The sequence below is a fragment of the Gopherus flavomarginatus genome, chromosome 1 (genome assembly GCF_025201925.1).
Source record: "Gopherus flavomarginatus isolate rGopFla2 chromosome 1, rGopFla2.mat.asm, whole genome shotgun sequence".
NCBI classification, from domain to species: domain Eukaryota; kingdom Metazoa; phylum Chordata; order Testudines; family Testudinidae; genus Gopherus; species Gopherus flavomarginatus.
In genome coordinates this window covers 335,037,590-335,056,341 of record NC_066617.1, presented here as the reverse complement: position 1 = coordinate 335,056,341, position 18,752 = coordinate 335,037,590, and the positions used below count along the sequence as shown (strand labels likewise).

The following is an 18,752-nucleotide window of genomic DNA, read 5'->3' as shown; positions in this document are numbered from 1 at the left end:
ATGAAATTTTAGTTTGTGCTGATTTGGCTAGGGTTTTTTAGGTAACTTGTAAAACTAGGCAAATATCTAGAGGAGTTGATGTACCCCCAGAAGACCTCTGCGAACAACTGCCTTAAAGGATTCATGTTGTCTTGTAGAGAGAATTATGGTTTTAATCTGCACTATGTTTAACCTTCCCTGGCAGGACAAAGATGAATGAATAGTGCCTCAGTCAGACATGTATTCATTGTTTTCATTTTACTGACACACACAGTAGGAATGGGTTAAACAGGTAGTTCAACTTTTAAAATGATTTTACTTTTTGAAGATAAAATGGGAGTATGACTTCAAAATTATAATGCATCTTGTTATTTCTCATAGGAGAAAAGGCTGAGAGAAAAGGCTGAGAGAAGAAAAGCCAGCCGGACAAGTGAGAAGGTAAGGCTTTTTATTGTTTTGATAGACCAATGATTATAGTTCTGGAACTGTAATTTAAAGACTGCTCTTCTTTCTCTCTCTAAACAGTTGTTTTACTTGACTCTTTTTTACAGGGTTTTCCTAGTACAGTAGCATTTTAAAGGATTTTTCTGTTTGCTTGTCATTTTCATCCCCATACTCTTCCGTTGTTTTGGTGTGACAGCTAGCTGTGGTACAGTACTAAATGGAGGAAATTGTTGCCTATTGATGATGCAAAGTTACTTGTTTTTATTTTCTCCTCTTTTGGTTTTCTCTCTCTGCAGTTTTATTCTATGCCCAGAGCATTCTTTGGGAGAGGCATTCACTTTATGCTGTATATCAAGCCAGTTGCAGTTTTTAAGATGTAAAGTGGTCTCATTTGATTACTGTATGCTTGTATATGCCTATGGCTCTACATGCAGCACGGCAACCTGTAAGATTTGCAGTGGGTTTCATTTAGCCTTCATGTTACAAAATTCAGGAAGAATTTTCTCTGTTTAAACAGAAATTTATTGCATGAAGACCCTCTGAAGTATTTATGAGCATATAGTATATGTGCAGTTACAATCTTATATTGGCATATTTAATATTGTGTATGGTTTGACTTGTGCTAATCTGAGGAAATTACAATGATTTTCCAGAATACTGTACAGGCCCAATAATGTATGTCATTTCTCATACCGTATCTCATTATGCTATGCCTGAACAGTCATGGTTTGTTCTTGGCAGTTATCACAGATCAGACTCTCTTGAGCAAACCCATAATGGTCTCTGTCAGATTTTTCCAAGCTGGCTATGGCACATGGAGTACAAGTCTGAGATAACTCATGTTGTAGTTCTGAAGTGGGAAGTAATTACTCTACAGTATAATATGAAAAGCCTGGTTATGCTGAGTATTAAGTATCGCTTCATCTTCAAAGACAGCTTGAAAGGAGAGCTCTTGACATCATGGACTTCTAAATCAGAGAGTAGACTTTTTTCTGCATACAGTTTAAAATATAAATATGTATATTTTTAAGTGTGAATGTGGAAGGCTGGTAGGGAAATTACTTTACAGAATCAACAATTAGCAAAATGTAAATATAGGAATAAAGTATTGATCCTAATCAAAGTATTTAACATTTATGAATACTGTATTGCTTTTTTAATTCTACACCTTCTTTAGAGATAAAAAGCAAATCCATGGTATTTCAAAAGATGAAAAATGCAGGCTCTGCAAGTACAAAGGGATCCGTTCATTTGGATATTTCCCTTTCTCTGGTTCTTCAAAGTGTTCTCTCCTTATTTTATTAAAATCAATTCAGGGAAAACTGATATCCGGTTAAAGAGAGTTTCCACCCACTTTGAGTTATTCAGGTAGTGCTATAGATACATATGGCACTGTATAGTATTGATTAAATATCAGTCCCTGCTCTGAAGACCTTACAGGATAAAAGTGTAAGGTAGTGTCATTCTTCTCTCAGATCTGTACTGTGTTTATATCTTCAGTGTTATGCTGCACTTTCACCAGTCCTGTTTCTCATGTCCTTCGCTCTGTGTGTGCGTGGATGCATAGGGAGTCTTAAAATCCATTCCTAAGTTTTTTAAACATTTGCAAGTTGTTCTGATCCTGGATTTCTCCATTTTAGTGAATATAGTAAATTTGAATACCCCAGAACTTTTATGGGTGTTCTTGCACTTACGTACTGTGGACAGCACCTTTTACAACGTGTCTTGTGGACCAGTGATTCCCAAACTTTGTACCAAGGCAACCCACTAGCTGGAGTTTGTATTTGAACAGAAACCTGTGTTTGCTGTGAATGATTCTAGTGCTGCCTGTACGTCTAGGAGGTTTTAGTTAGCGGGAAGCCCGTGTTGAAACTACTCTCAGCCTGAATCTCTTTTCCCCCACCCCCTCCAGCCTTGGAAAGTCCACTGCTGCTTCTGAGGTGTGACTGTTTGAGTGAGTGAGCTGCTATTTTTTTATTTTCCGTCAACAGTGTTCTTCTTCATAAGTCTGTGACAACCACCATCTGTGCAGTAGCTTCTAAGGCTGTCATAAACAGATAGCTAAGGGTTAATGTCTCTTTCACCTGAAGCACCTGACCAGAGGACCAATCAGGAAACCGGATTTTTTTCAATGTAGTAGGCGTGTTTGGGAAATGACTCCTCTGGTTTCCACTTTTGGTTTCTGAAACGCCGACGGGCATGATCTGGGGTTATCCCCATCCTGTATCTGGCCTTGGTTAGAAAAAGTTTATAGTCATTCATTTGGTGCTTAGGCATTTCAGCTGCCACCTCTGCTAAAGGTCCACTGAGCTGTGACCTCAATTCTACCATGTACTGGTCTTCGGGAATGCTGTACCCAAGACAGGCTCTTTCAAAATTTTCCAAGAAGGCCTCGGTGTCATCACCTGCCTTGTAGGTGGGAAATTTCCTGTGCTGTGGAGCAATAATTGGCGCCGGGTTGTTAGGGTTGGCTGGAGTCTGTTGCTTAGCCTTTTCTAATTCCATGGCCTGTTGGTGGGCTTCCCTCTGGAGTTCTATCTGTCTTCTGTGGGCTGCCTCGTCTTCTGCTTGTTTCCTTCGGTGGGCCACCTCTTCTTCTTCTAGTTTTCTTTTGTGTGCTGCCTCTTTGGCTGCCTGTTCTCTTTGGTAGGCTGCCAGTTTGATGCTTTCTTCCTTTTCTTTCAGCTCCACCTCTTTTTGTCTTTTTTCCAGTTGTCGCCTGTGTTCAGCTTCTTTGATTTGTCCCTCGGCCTCCATTTTTGTCTTGGTAGACATGGTTCCTGTTTTCTTGTGTTGGGGTGCCCTCCGGTGTTTATCTTCTGAACTGCAGGTTCTCTGTTGCCTCCTGAAGTCTGCCTAGCAACAGTGCCTTTAGCTAATCTTCAATGTCAAGTAAACCTGAAAAACCACTTTATTTGCATTCATATAGTGCTGGTATGACTCTCAATGGGAGTGCTATTGTGTGACAAAAGACTGTTAATAGTCCTTAACGACTTCTGCTTAACATGCAAGCCACAAACTGCCAGAGAGAGCAGAAAAAAAAAAAATTTTCTCTCTGGTTCCCTTTTAAAACCAACTGCTTCTCTCTGCTAAAAAGCCCTTAGCAGAGAAAAGAAAAATACAATATTTCTACTGGCTTCTGGATTCTGTCTATCTCCCACCGCTGCTACTCATGTAATAACCTTAGTCCCAGATTTGGACCTTAGCGTCCAAAATATGGGGGTTAGCATGAAAACCTCCAAGCTTAGTTACCAGCTTGGACCTGGTACCTGCTGCCACCACCCAAAAAATTAGAGTGTTTTGGGGCACTCTGGTCCCCCTGAAAAACCTTTCCTGGGGACCCCAAGACCCAAATCCCTTGAGTCTCACAACAAAGGGAAATAATCCTTTTTCCCTTCCCCCCTCCAGGTGCTCCTGGAGAGATACACAGACACAAGCTCTGTGAATCCAAACAGAGTGAATCTCCCTCTCTGTTCCCAATCCTGGAAACAAAAAGTACTTTCCTCTTCACCCAGAGGGAATGCAAAATCAGGCTAGCCACTTCAACACACACAGATCTCCCCTGATTTCTTCCTCCCACCAATTCCCTGGTGAGTACAGACTCAATTTCCCTGAAGTAAAGAAAAACTCCAACAGGTCTTAAAAGAAAGCTTTATATAAAAGAAAGAAAAATAAGTACAAATGTTCTCTCTGTATTAAGATGATACAACACAGGGCCAATTGCTTAAAAGAATATTGAATAAACAGCCTTATTCCAAAAGAATACAAATTAAAGCACTCCAGCACTTATATTCATGCAAATACCAAAGAAAAGAAAACCATAGAACTTACTATCTGATCTCTTTGTCCTTACACTTAGAAACAGAAGACTAGAAAGTAGAGCTACTTCTCCAAAGCTCAGAGAGGCAGGCAGACGGAAAACAAAGACACTCAATTCCCTCCACCCAAAGTTGAAAAAAATCCGGTTTCCTGATTGGTCCTCTGGTCAGGTGCTTCAGGTGAAAGAGACATTAACCCTTAGCTATCTGTTTATGACAAAGGCTGACATAGCTCTGTTGCATAAGCTAAAGTTTTGGTTTTAAGTACACAAAGGATGTTTTTTGTTAGTGCTCTGTGCAGTGGAGTCATGTCGCTTTCAGTGGCTCACTGAATATCTTGGCATTGGCATTTTGAAGAGAAAATGCTTCCAGTGAGATAGGCAGACAACTTGGAGCCTGTACTCTCGGTCTGGAAAGTGATAGGAAGTAGCAGATAATGTATAAAGATGGCAAGTCCAGGCTGTCTGGATCTTGAGGAATTAATTTAGAATGTCCCCTAGTCCAGAAAATTTCACAGATGAAACAGCATCTGAAGCTTTTCACAGTTCACACAAGGTCAGGCTCAAGCAGCCCCGTGTGGGTTCTCAGATTTAAAATGCTAGGAAAAAAATAGACATGCAATGTTGAAAAAGGAACTGCAGTTTAAAAAAAAATGTGCTGCTTAGACAGGAGTTATCGCACTTACATACTACGGACACTACATTTTACAATAGGCCTTGTGGGCCAATGATTCTCAAACCTTTTACTAAGGCAACCCAACAGCTGCATTTTGTTGAGCAACTTTACCATAGGCAGTGCTACCAGCTCCATCTATAATGAATGCATAAATGCACACACACAAGAAACTAGTTTATCAGGAAGATTCCTCATTTCTTAAACATCACCTTTGTCCGGCTTCTTCTTGTCTGTCCCTCCATGAACGCAAGTCGATGCCACACCATTCCGTTTTCTTGTGAGTTCTTTCCATTTCTGACCAAAGAGTTTTGTGATGGGATCAGCCTAGCGCGTTTTGGGTCTGCTTAGCGGTTGCTTGTGGTCTGGGGATCCAGTCACTGATGTTCATTGTCCACCTATTGTCTTGCCTGCGGATTAAAGCTATTTTAGAAAAATTCAGTACATGTGACCTTTATCTGCTTTAAATGCATTAGCTGCCAGGATCAAATGAAAGACCTGAACTAGGCTTTTGTAACCACTTCACAACTGTGAGTCCTTTATGTGGAAGAGTAATTGGCATCTTTACCTTTTCTTTTTCTCACCAGCATGCATGTAATTCAGTTGTGAAATTCACTCTTAAAAATGAATTTAGATAAATCTAATAGATTAATTTATAATTGATTATGTTTTAATTTGAGGAAAGTGTTTTAGCAGCACTTAGTACTGATAACATCACAGTACCTGTCATACTTTTATTCACTACACCAGAAATAAAAGGGCAGCTGCTTTGTCTTTTGACTGGTTGACAGTACACTCTGTTACGTACATAATCAAAGACAAAAAAGTGGAAAGGACTGAGATGTTAGTAAATTTGTTATAAATATACTGCTGTTAATTGCCATTAATATATATGTTGCACATTACTAGAAGCAAAAACTAAGACACTAAATTTTGAAAAATTAAAAAAGAAAAAGTCTCTTAAACTTCAGATGAGACCCAAAATCAAGGTCCTGATGATTTGTGGTTATTAAAGATCCCAAGGAACAGCTGGGTTAGCTGCAATGAAACCATCTTGGAAATTTCTCTTCTGCTGCTTACTCTGTTTAGTGAGTTAAGCTTTCTAGTTCTCATGGCTTAGCACAATGCCAGGTTTCTAGTGCTGCAAGAAAATGGTTTTAAGAACGATTGTTGAAATATGAAATAGTTTTGAAAACCTGAACTTTTGAAGAAATTTCCATGGGGTCTCAGGGAGAGAAGACTTGACCGGGAGTCCAGATAGTTTTATTTCTTGCCTCAGTCGCTGACCTAGTATGTGATTTCAGGAAACTCGTGTCACTTCTCGATTATTTAGATTGTTGGTTCTTTGCTGTCTGGACTGTCTTACTGTGTGTTTGTACAGAGAATAGCTCTACAGAACTCCAGATACAATTTTCTTGCCATAATACAGATAATGAAGACTCATCCTTTAAGAAGACATAATCATTCTCCAGAAAGAGGCTAGGCATTAGCTGCCAGCAGCACTAGGGAGCAGGGGGGTTGCTGAGCCGGAATAGGACTTCAGAGTCAGGTGGCCCCAGACACCCTGGTAACAGCCCCATAGTGACAATGACCATTTGCAGGGCTTGTATTAGCTATTAAAACGGAACCACAGAACTCTGCTGCCATTCAGTAAATATTTTTTGGCTTGTGCTACTGAAACTTATTGATGCTCAGTCATTCTGAGAGCAGGCATGCTAAGCATTAGGCAGTAATCTCACTATGTTCATGTTCTCGGCACATTGTATTGAGATTGTCATACTCTTTGCTTAATTAAAATGTCTGACAAGTGTGGAGGGTTTGATTGAGGATGGTGTTAGTAACTTCTGTTTATGCTCAACCATCAATTCTGTGTGTCCCCTGCAGACCGCATAAGATTATAAGTGTACCAAGGCTGATACTTTGAGATTTTATATTTCTTGGATTTACTTTCCTCTTCAGGTCATTACATGAATTATCTTGCATTATTATCTTATGGTCACGTTCTTAAATGACTTCAGCCCTACAAAAAGCTAATTTTGTGTGTACATATGTTGCATAGAGTACGAGCAAGATGGCTTTCGTGGGTAACTTGCAAAACCCCAGTATTTATCAATGTGGATAACTTGCAATACAACAGGACATGCTTTTGATGAGCTCTGAGTGGTGCTGAAGTTCAAATCAAATCAGAAAAGCCTGGAAAAGGATAGTGTCCATCACATCAAGAACAAGTTATTTCAATTCATACCCAAGAAATAGAGAATCTTCTGAAAAGCCAGGTGCTCAAGCTGGTGCCCCTGTGCACTAACAAACAGGGGGTTTGCCCCCTTTAGGTAAGTCTGAGTGACAAGGTCAAGTCATTGGACTAAGCCAAAGGGAGTGGAATGTTATCCAGGAAGCACACTAAATTGTGGTCTGGCCATCTCCTTTTAGTACACGAGTGAAATCCAAGCTTTCACTCATCATAGACTCTCTCTTTCACAGGAATGAATTCTTGTTGAATAATTTCAGAGTGTTATATGCAGAATGGCATCAGCATCAAGATAATAAATAGGAACCTGCTTTTTCCACCACCTTTTTCCTCCCTGCCAACAGGAATTCCACACCTATAAGTGTATTAGGCTTTTGGATCTCCTTCCAAGATTATCTCAGAGAGCAACGGAGAACAGAATTTTGCTGCATTCTCTTTGAATGTTGGCAAAGGTCTTGGTGGGAGAACATGGACAAAATGCACCCAAATGGTCAGGCGACAGATATTTAATGGAGAAGGAGAAGTAGCAGGTTTAGACATAGACATCTGGGTAGGGCACTTCACTACAGGGTGCACTAGAATCCTCTACCTTGTACTGCTACTTCCTCTGCCTTATGAACCATATTCTGCTGGGATTTTAACAAGAGGAACACAGGGAGCCCTTCCTTTTCTCCTTCTGCACCTTTCCTTCTTCCCCTCCTCCCCAAATGATTTGACATGATCAGTCTGATGTGCCTCAGAGCCCTTCATGCCACATTGCAAAATTCAAATGCAGGGAAAGGGAGAGGGGTCTTACTTGCCAGGGCCCATCCCCGTCCCTGTATGTAGGGACTCTTTTGGGATGGAACCTTATTCTTAAGATGTGCTGAAAATTCCATAGCCACTGGAACCCATACCTGGGGGCGCAGGGCTGGAGCAAAAACACTCTGAGCCTGGAGGTCCCACCTCTTTGCAGGAAGCGTGTCTCATGAGCACCTATGTAATGTGAGGGTAGAGGCTCTGAAGATCCCTTGCAGCTGCTATGTATGTGGTATTAGAATGGAGAGTGTGGAGGAAAAGTGTAAATGAAGGAGGAGTGAGATCCCTGCACATAGTGGAGTATTGGCAAGGTTTTGGAGTCAGACCCTTGTACTTCGTGTGTGTGTGTCACTCATGACTGTGATTTAATTTGGAATCTATCCGCATAAGAGACAACAGAAGAATTTACTCATAAGTGAACCAAATTAATACTCTTAATGCTCTTATTTTATTTTGTATACTCCATAATGGTTAGTAAATGAGGGCCAGATTGCAGCTTTCCCCTGGAACAGCCACAGGTGGTAACAATAAATTAGCTCTCATGTAGTTTCTGGTGCATTCTCCCTTTGGACGGGGACAGGGTTTATGGTGTGTGTGTATGCGTGTACACAAAATAAGAGCAAGCAATGAAGCAGTATTAATTTGGTTCACTTATAAGTAAATTCTTCCATTGCCTCTTATGTGGATAGGTTTCAAATTAAATCACAGTCATGAGTGAGACACATTTCTTTTAAGGGTCACTACTTTCTGGCCAAAGTCAAGCAGAAGATAGTTCCATTGAAAAATTAATTTATAAGTAGCACCTCTCAGTCATAGGACAACACCCTCACAATTTAAAGATATACAAAGATGATGATCTGAATATACTGTAAGTGTTTTTCCTACAGTTCTGTGCTTGTATCATTAGTAGCTTTTTTGATAAGCCCTTTAAGTGGGAAAATGCTTTAATTCAATAATTTAAGTGTTAGTGAAAAGGTATATCAACTCTTTTTTTTTTTTTTTTTTTTAAACCTCCTGACTCATCAGAGTGATTTCAGACAGGCTACTCAGTGCAAACTTGAGAATCTCAGATTCAAATTAAATTCCAGAGCATTTATACTCTAAAAGGGGAAACTTAATAAATGTAAGTCACAATGTTAATTTCAAATGTGTTTCCCCATTTTTAACAAATTGTTTTATCTAAAGCGAAATTTTATAAGCCTTCTTTATGGGTGGATAATCCTAAATTGCTCTTGAAATATTTTAAAATCTAAAATGCTGTGTACAGTGCTGACCATTTGAAAATGAGCGTTATGAATGTGGAGTAACCTTCCCTGAATTTTAAATACATTAGAAATAACATGTTGATGGTTACAGTTAATATGGCACTAAAATTGCTTCTAATAATAGACCACAACTTCTTTGACACTACAAATATGTATGATCAAGTTAAAGCTACTGTATTTAAATCTCTGAGCACATAGTAAACTGATAGAAACTGATAGGATCTTGCCACAAAGGAGTCATGTGGATTGTTTTTTTTTAATCAGAGGTAGACACAAATTTTTCCAATGTAATCACCTAAATAGTGTAGAGTATTGGATATAAACCATTTCCACTAGTCCAAAATTAATACTTGTCATTATTAATCAAAAGCCATTAATCAATGGTCATTTTTCAGTTTGAGATGAGTTGGTGATCAACCAACCCAAATGGCACCCTTTGCAGGCTCAGCAGAGGTTTAGGTTTGAACAGACAGAGACTGACCTATCCTCAAGCTCCCTAAAAGTCCAGAACAAGGAGGATGCTCACTGGATCAGTAAAGATAAACTTTCACTCTTGTGTATGGTGTACCTGTTTTGTGAATTAACACAGTCAATCCAGTGTATTTCACTGCAAGATTTGGTCCAGTTTTGTTTTAAAAAGACATTTTGTAGGAGTTTTGGGGTTTTCCCCTTCATATTTCAATTAGACACTTTGTTTCCTTGTTTTTAGAAGTCTTGTTTTTCAAAAGCTTGAAGAACGTATCTCCTGAAAGTCAGAAAATAAATGTCATTCTCATGGCTCAGTACCTTCTTTAAGGAAAATCCATACTTTCCTTAAGGAGACAAGTGTCTTCAATAATTTTTGTGGCAGTTCAGGGACCTGTAAACTGACCAGCGTTGAAGTTGCAATATATTTCTATATTAGCATTTTTAGTCAGAAACCTTGACAAATCGCTTTCGAATCTAGACTGTGAATGCTGGTTTAGGAGGTATCAAAATATACATTACACGAGATTGATTGCCAAAGAACTTTAAACCTAGCCTATAAAAATGAGTACCTCACATCAGGCTTCTAAATCCTTATTTTGATTCCTAAATAAATGACCTGATTTTCAAAGCATACAGCAGCTCCCAATGAATTAGATTAAAATCTTTTGAACAGTAAATCATTTAGCTAGGTTTTCCAGTATTGATTCAAGAGCCTTATTTTTATAGTTCTATTTTTAAAAAACATCTTGGTTTTAGAATTTGGTTGCACAATATTTTTGTCAGTGCTCTTTGTTATAAAGTCAATGACAAAAATAACTCCTAATTGATTGTTACATTTAGCTCCCACAGTTTACTCATGAGAATCAATATTCCTGATATTCTTTCACTACAGGAAAAAATATCTATTTTAAAGGACTTAATTCTTTCCATTGTCTGTCAGTTTTATTTTGTTAGTATTTCTGAGGCTAACCAGATTGTGATAGGCTTGCTAGAACTGTTATAAGAGCACAGTGGTGTAGATTCAAAACATGCTGTACTCAAAATCGATTTTTTGCTTTGCTTTGCATATGTTTGTTACTCTACTAATCTCAGCTGCAGCTAGTATTATGGAATTTTTACAATATGACTGTGGAGTTAACAAAGTGAGAAAACATTGCTCACTTGGTATTCATAACTAGCTATAGGCAATACTTAGAAATATCTATTAATAATCAGGTGTCAAAAGAAAAATAATCATCGCTGTTAGGCCTGGAGTAAAATTTTCAAGAAGTGATTTAGGTACTTGAGAGCCTAAGCCACGTTGACTTTCATTGGGATTTAAATGGCTATACTTGCATAGGCTTTGTAATGTAGACATGGCCGTAGACTCTTAAGAAATTTAAGCAATTTTGCAAATATTGCCCCTTGTCTACATACAATTAATTGGTGCTACATGGATTTAGGCTTAATGGTAGGTTCTTAAAATGCACATGCACATGTAGATGTGCAGCATTGGTGGAAAGTGGGGTTTACACCAGGGTAGCTTAATTCTTTGTGCTGGTGCAATGGGTCTGTCAGGGGCTTCAACCATTGTACCTAAATTGATTTTACTGTGGTACAAATTTTCTTAATGTAGACAAGGCCTAGAGCTGAGGCTCAACCACCCAAATGTTACCCTTTATGGGCAGTTCAGGTTTTCAAGTTGATGTGCAATTCCTTATATTCTCTGCTTTGTCACTTTCTGTGATATCAGTTGTTTAGTAAGTGAGGCACTATCAGGATAAATATATCTATGGTGGTTTATTTGTGTTACCGTAGTGCTTAGAAGCTCTAGTCATGGACCAGAACCCACTGTGCCAGGGCAAAAAAAGACTGTCCCTGCCCCATCGAACTTACAGGCTAAGTAAAAAGCATTTTGTGGTTACTCTGCCTCAGGAAGAATTTGAAATCTAGTTCTTATCACTGTTTGCCAATATATTACTGTTGTTAGTTTTAAAATATTTATTACACTCATTGATTAAGTGCCAGCATAGTCATATATAGGGCATGTATACAATTTTCTTTTTGTGTTTCATTCAGCTTGGACTGTGTGGCTAGTTTGATCGTTTTAAAAATCACTCACCCTACCTCCAACCACATTTTCTACTCAAACCTGGCAGCATTGTACTAGTGCCAGAGAGCCAGAAAAATGTTAACTGAATATAAACTAGCTTGTTTCACTTTCCATGCTGATTTGAATCATAAGAGGCCTTCACTGTTTACAGTAAAGAGAGAGATTTTTAGTGTGAATGATCTCAGGTGGCAGTATTAGTATCACAGAACAAAACTGATTTAATACATGATAGGTCTACTCTGTGAATGTAGGTTATAATGTTTCACATCATTTAATGTCTTAGTACTTTCTACTTTCAAATCCAGGGTAGAAAAGTATCTGCTTTGTCCTCCAGCTGCTGTTTTCCTTTGTTTCAATTACCTGGATTGCTGTTTTTTGGGAAGTTCCTGATGAAGACCCAATATGTATTTGCAAGTAAAGGATTCATAGATTCATAGACTCTAGGACTGGAAGGGACCTCGAGAGGTCATCGAGTCCAGTCCCCTGCCCTCATGGCAGGACCAAGTACTGTCTAGACCATCCCTGATAGACATTTATCTAACCTACTCTTAAATATCTCCAGAGATGGAGATTCCACAACCTCCCTAGGCAATTTATTCAGTGTTTAACTACCCTGACAGTTAGGAACTTTTTCCTAACGTCCAACCTAAATCTCCATTGCTGCAGTTTAAGCCCATTGCTTCTTGTTCTATCATTAGAGGCTAAGATGAACAAGTTTTCTCCCTGCTCCTGATGACACCCTTTTAGATACCTGAAAACTGCTATCATGTCCCCTCTGTCTTCTCTTTTCCAAACTAAATAAACCCAATTCTTTCAGCCTTCCTTCATAGCTCATGTTCTCAAGACCTTTAATCATTCTTGTTGCTCTTCTCTGGATCCTCTCCAATTTCTCCACATCTTTCTTGAAATGCAGTGACCAGAACTGGACACAATACTCCAGTTGACGCCTAACCAGCGCAGAGTAGAGCGGAAGAATGACTTCTCGTGTCTTGTTTACAACACACCTGTTAATGCATCCCAGAATCACGTTTGCTTTTTTTGCAACAGTCTCACACTGTTGACTCATATTTAGCTTGTGGTCCACTATGACCCCTAGATCTCTTTCTGCCATACTCCTTCCTAGACAGTCTCCTCCCATTCTGTATGTGTGAAACTGATTGTTCCTTCCTAAGTGGAGCACTTTGCATTTGTCTTTATTGAACTTCATCCAATTGAACTTCATCCGGTTTACCTCAGACCATTTCTCCAATTTGTCCAGATCATTTTGAATTTTGACCCTGTCCTCCGAAGCAATTACAATCCCTCCCAGTTTGCTATCGTCTGCAAACTTAATAAGCATACTTTCGATGCCAACATCTAAGTCGTTGATAAAGATATTGAACAGAGCCGGTCCCAAAACAGACCCTGTGGAACCCCACTTGTTATACCTTTCCAGCAGGATTGGGAGCCATTAATAACTACTCTCTGAGTATGGTTATCCAGCCAGTTATGCACCCACCTTATAGCAGCCCCATCTAAATTGTATTTGCCTAGTTTATCGATAAGGATATCATGTGAGACCGTATCAAATGCTTTACTAAAGTCTAAGTATACCACATCCACCGCTTCTCCCTTATCCACAAGACTCGTTATCCTATCAAAGAAAGCTATCAAATTGGTTTGACATTTGTTCTTCACAAATCCATGCTGGCTATTCCCTATCACCTTACCACCTTCCAAGTGTTTGCAGATGATTTCTTTAATTACTTGCTCCATTATCTTCCCTGGCACAGAAGTTAAACTAACTGGTCTGTAGTTTCTTGGGTTGTTTTTATTTCCCTTTTTATAGATGGGCACTATATTTGTCCTTTTCCAGTCTTCTGGAATCTCTCCTATCTCCTGTGACTTTCCAAAGATAATAGCTAGAGGCTCAGATACCTCCTCTATTAACTCCTTGAGTATTCTAGGATGCATTTCATTGGGCCCTGGTGACTTGCAGGCATCTAACTTTTCTAAGTGATTTTTAACTTGCTCTTTTTTTATTTTCTCTTCTAAACCTACCCCCTTCCCATAAGCATTCACTATCTTAGACATTCCTTCAGATTTCTCAGTGAAGACCAAAACAAAGAAGTCATTAAGCATCTCTGCCATTTCCAAGTTTCCTGTTACTGTTTCTCCCTCCTCACTGAGCAGTGGGCCTACCTTGCCCTTGGTCTTCCTCTTGCTTCTAATGTATTGATAAAAAGTCGTCTTGTCTCCCTTTATTCCCATAGCTAGTTTGAGCTCATTTTGTGCCTTTGCCTTTCTAATCTTGCCCCTGCATTCCTGTGTTATTTGCCTATATTCATCCTTTGTAATCTGACCTAGTTTCCATTGTTTATATGACTCTTTTTTATTTTGTAGGAGCAAGTGTTCTATTTGTTAGTGGGTGAGGGAGAGCGAAAAATTACCATGAACAAACTACTTTCCACTTTTCTACAGTTGTAGTGTGCAACATGGTAAAAACCTCTCAGTGGACCTCTGGTTTATCTGACAGTCTTAAAGCAGGCCTTGTTTCACAATTTCTTTCAGTTTATGTAAATTAAAAAAAAAAAACTTCATTTGGATGGAAATTTCTTTAAATCTTTGTAACAGAAATCTCATAGCAGTTCCATTACCATTTTAATCCCAATACTTTTGGCTTGTTTGTTTAATGATGTGTAAAATTATGTACAAAAATGACTGGGTTTGAATGCATAACATCTCACCAATTGCATAAGTCTTATGTAGGTTTCATATTAATCCTTCTTTTGATGTTTGTTTTTAAATGATTTTTTCAGGTTTAGTGGATTGAGTAGAATGTTGGTGCTATCCTAGACTTCACTGCTCAGCTGTGGAGCTTTCAACACATTACAGAACAAATTGAGATGTTTGCATTTATTCCAGAATGATAATATTTTGGCATTAAGCAAAGCCTCAATATTTTTAAACTAAAACTTTGGGTTATCAAAAATTGAGACTGTGAAACAAAATAAATATGTGCCAACATATGCACATATTCTGTGTTCCTTTTGAATATTGTGGGTTTTGTTAATATTTGGAATGTATGGTTAAAATCACCTGTTGGTGGTTGAAACTGTGTTCTTTTAATTAAGGGTTGGGTTAGCACCTTTCAATCCAGCCTGAGTAAGTGGCAGTGAGTAGCTGAGTAGTCTCAGGAGGGGACAGGAAGCAAATAGTGACTCGGTCACCATTTGGGTTCTGCTTTCTCTGCTCCTGGGGGTAATACATTGAACCAGCCCTTTTCCTGAAGCAGCCTACTTCCCCCTTCATGCCAGCTGGAGTAGAGTCAAGGCCACAGGTGAAAGTGGGCCAGTACAGCGTACCAGTAAGAAGTGGCTGCCGGTACGGGCCCATAGCAGCTGATGTTAAAGTGCTGCTGCCCCTTTTTTCCCCCTCCGCACTCCTCCCCGCCCCTCGCTGGTGGCCTTGCTGGTAGGGTCCCTACCAGCAGGGCCACCGAGAGGGGAGGGGCAAAAGGGACAGCTTCTCTGTGCCCAGCGATTTAGCAGCGCTCGGAACCCCGGGCCCTTTTACTGCAACAGTGGCCGGAAACCCCAGGGCCTTTAAATCGCCACTGGAGCCCCGACCGGTGCAGCATGGTAGAGCTAGCTGGGGGAGGCTGAGCCCAGCCCAGCCCCTCCCCTTCTGCCCGAAGCTTCACCTCTTCTGCCCGAGGCCCTGCCCCTTCCATATGAAGCCCCGCCCTTTCCGCTAAGGTAAGTCTCTTATCTTTCTTTCACCGCTGGTCAAGGCACTTCTCATTTTCTGCCCACTTGCACAGTAGAGGGAGTTGCAGTCCAGCAGCAATTGCTCTCCTCCTCCTCTCTGCAGAATCTGACAATGTGTACCACCTGCAGGGGAAGTTCTGTAGCCTGTGTTATAGAGGTTCTACAGCCTGTTGTGACCTGGGGTCGCTACCACCTGCCTTTAGCATACGGAAGCCTAGTTTGGGCCTGCTGGGTTCAGGCTCCCCAGCTCTACAGCAACACAAGCACACCCCTGTGGGCCTACCCAGGCCCCTCTGTTTCTCTGCAGAATGAGGCACGCTCTAACCTACTTCTTCCTGGAATTCTCCAGACCCTGGTCCCCTGGAAATGCACATTATTTACAGCTGCTGCTTCCAAAGAAACAGTAGACCCCTACTTACCGGTTTCACCTCACATCACTGTTGTGGTTAATATGTAGCACTTAGATCTATTTATAATGAAATCAAGAATAAGTTTATTTAACAAAGCACAGATATTCAAGTCATAGCAAGTAGAAGTATTGGAAACAATTGAATACATATAAAATAGTTTTGTAACTTACATGCTAGAGCTCAGACTTAATTAACTAGTTACTCTGATGTCCAGTAGAGTATGGCTCACCCAAAATCCTTGCAGCATTTTGCATTCAGAATTGACTGTGATCCTCCTTTCATGAGACAGACACACACTGACAGCTTGCCTAGTGGGTGAAGGACTCAGTGTGTTCCTTTACCTCTCATAATATACAAGTCCCACCCTTTTGTCTTCATTTACAAACAGGACCCCCTCCCCTACCACTGTTTTTTTTTTTTTCCTTTGGGTTTTCTCTCTTGCAGATGTCACAACCTTTTCCTTTGGGTTTTCTCTCTGCAGATGTTCAACTAGCTCCTGGTTCAGTTTGCAAATAGGCCTCCGTTGTTAAACAGACTATATACAATAACTTTTGACCAGACAATAAGAAAAGCATGTCACTTACTGATGACTTGCTTTAATTCCAAGACCATAATTTGCAGTATAGATACATAACTTCTTAAATATTATCCATATGTACATTTTGCAATGATGACCAGGGGGCTACTTGCTCTCAGTAGAGGCCTTACATGCCACGCTCTGAACCATTACGCATATATATGACCCAGGAGATCCCTGGAACCCTATACAACCCCGTGTGCTCTGCTAGTTGGCTCCCAGAGGTCACACCTATGCTATACAGATCCCACTAAATTATCACAGTGGTCCCTTCTGGCCTTGGACTCTGTGAATCTGTACTTGACTATATAACATATGAATATGCCCAAGAAACTAAAGGGAACTCTGAGAGCACTGCTTATTATTAAATTAAATACAAACACATACAATCAGAAGCAAAGATGTCCGCCACATTTGGTTTGAGTTCCTTCTCAACATTGGCTGATTTTCATGCTAAGTATGCAGCATCGATCTGGTGCCATAAATTAGTCAAGGATAGAGTGTTGGCCTTTATTTTATATTTCCACCTTTTGGCTGTTTTTGCCTCAACTTGAATAGTGATTTTATTATTAATGACAGTACAAAGTTTATTTTATTTAATGGATTTGTACCGTGCTAGTTTAGGCAGTGGTCTAATGTGATAGTCTTTCATTTTTGAGACTTTTTTTAAGTTGGATGTGGCCAGTTTAACCATAATTAGCTGTTTACATGTGCAGTCACTGCAGCTGTGCACAAATGAGATGTGCATTTTGCTTGCTGAATTTTCTGAGGAATCTGGCCTCTGGAAACTAGCAAGAACCTCAGTAAGTTCTATCTAGTATGCATTTGTTCACTGTCCATTTAGGCACAATTTAGCCCGGTTGGTGCTCTGCTTAAGACAGGCCCAGGACTTGAGAGAGAAGGAATGGTCTTTGACTCGGCTGTGTAAGGAAATAGGCAGTGTATGTCTCTGACCAGTACCAGGCTCAAGCTAGTACTGTTAGTTCATCACTTACATTTGTACTATATTCACTCTCAAACTTGAAATACTATAGAAAAAGACATTTTATGATTTAAAGTCAGTTACATTTTTTTAAATTACTTTTATCCACTTCTGTATTTTATAATGTCAGTGTGCTGGCTTAGCATGTGACTGTGTTAAATGTGTGGTTCTTTAGAAAATTATTCATAGTGATTTGCTGTTTGAGGCTCAGTGTTGTATGGTTCACTTACTCATTAATATTGTTCAGCCACCTGTATTTGAAATTCCTCTACCTTAATAGCACAAGTTTTTAAAGCCGTAATACTTTCCCTTCCTATTGTATTCAGGAAGCAAACGCCACATACATTTCTAGCAGCAGGTGAAAGCGTTGCTTGTGACTGATTTTTTTTGTGCTAAATGCACCACACTCCTTGTAACTCTTCCTTAGTATTATAAATTAGAGTAGGGCCTGAACTGGAAACCTCAGACTTGAGCACCCCAATGTTGAGCATATTTGAAATCCGAATCTAGATCTAATTGTCTAGTGTCTACAGCAGCTTTTGCACAAAACTCTTCTATATGAAGTTTTGAACTCTTTCTATGCGACTAGAATGAGTTACTGTCCCAGGCTAATTAGAATAGCAGTATATTCTCATGTTATGGATAATATGCATTTGTACAGACCCAACACAATGAAGCTTAAATCCTGATTTGTGTGTCTAGGCTCTATTGTAATACAGATAATACAATGTCATGTATATACAGTAGTTGTTCTTTGAAGAGGGGCTCAACCAAAACCCCTGTCAGGCTCTTAATTTTGCTGCTTGAACTCACCTCTGGTGTTCCTTTCAGCAACCCACTGGCTGGCTTCCCACATCTGTATTGAATGTATTTAGATCATAAGATCTTTCATCAGATTCCTGTCTTATCTGTGTACAAATCTCATGAATGCATCTCAAAGGTGCTGTGTAAGAATAAATAATTGCCAGATGAGGTATGGTAATCTTTTAGATGTTTTTGGTACTGTCCAATTCTTCATCCGCTAAGGAAACAGTGCAAGTTTTGAGTCAGACTCCTTTAATTGCTCAACTTTTTCATCTTCTGTTAATGTTTTTGGAATATGTAGCTTGCATTACTCGGTTGCCTACTGTCAAGATCCTCTGCAATCGCACTTACTATTAGCTATGAAAGCTGATCCTTTACAATCAGCAATCAGAAATACTATTATCTCCATGCTGGTTGATAATACAATAGCCGCAAACATTTGGAAA

General features: G+C 39.6%; 1 protein-coding gene across 2 annotated transcripts in view; it reads left to right on the top strand.

The window, feature by feature from the left end:
• DDX10 (DEAD-box helicase 10) overlaps positions 1-18,752 on the top strand; it is a 375,483-nt gene that overhangs the window by 246,401 nt on the left and 110,330 nt on the right. Inside the window, exon 16 of one of the 2 annotated variants that reach the window (XM_050927896.1) lies at positions 361-417. The exons of the other annotated variant lie outside the window; for it this stretch is intronic. Coding sequence (XP_050783853.1) covers positions 361-417 — 57 coding nt within the window. The remainder of the gene's footprint in view (positions 1-360; positions 418-18,752) is intronic. 2 annotated transcript variants of the gene reach the window in all.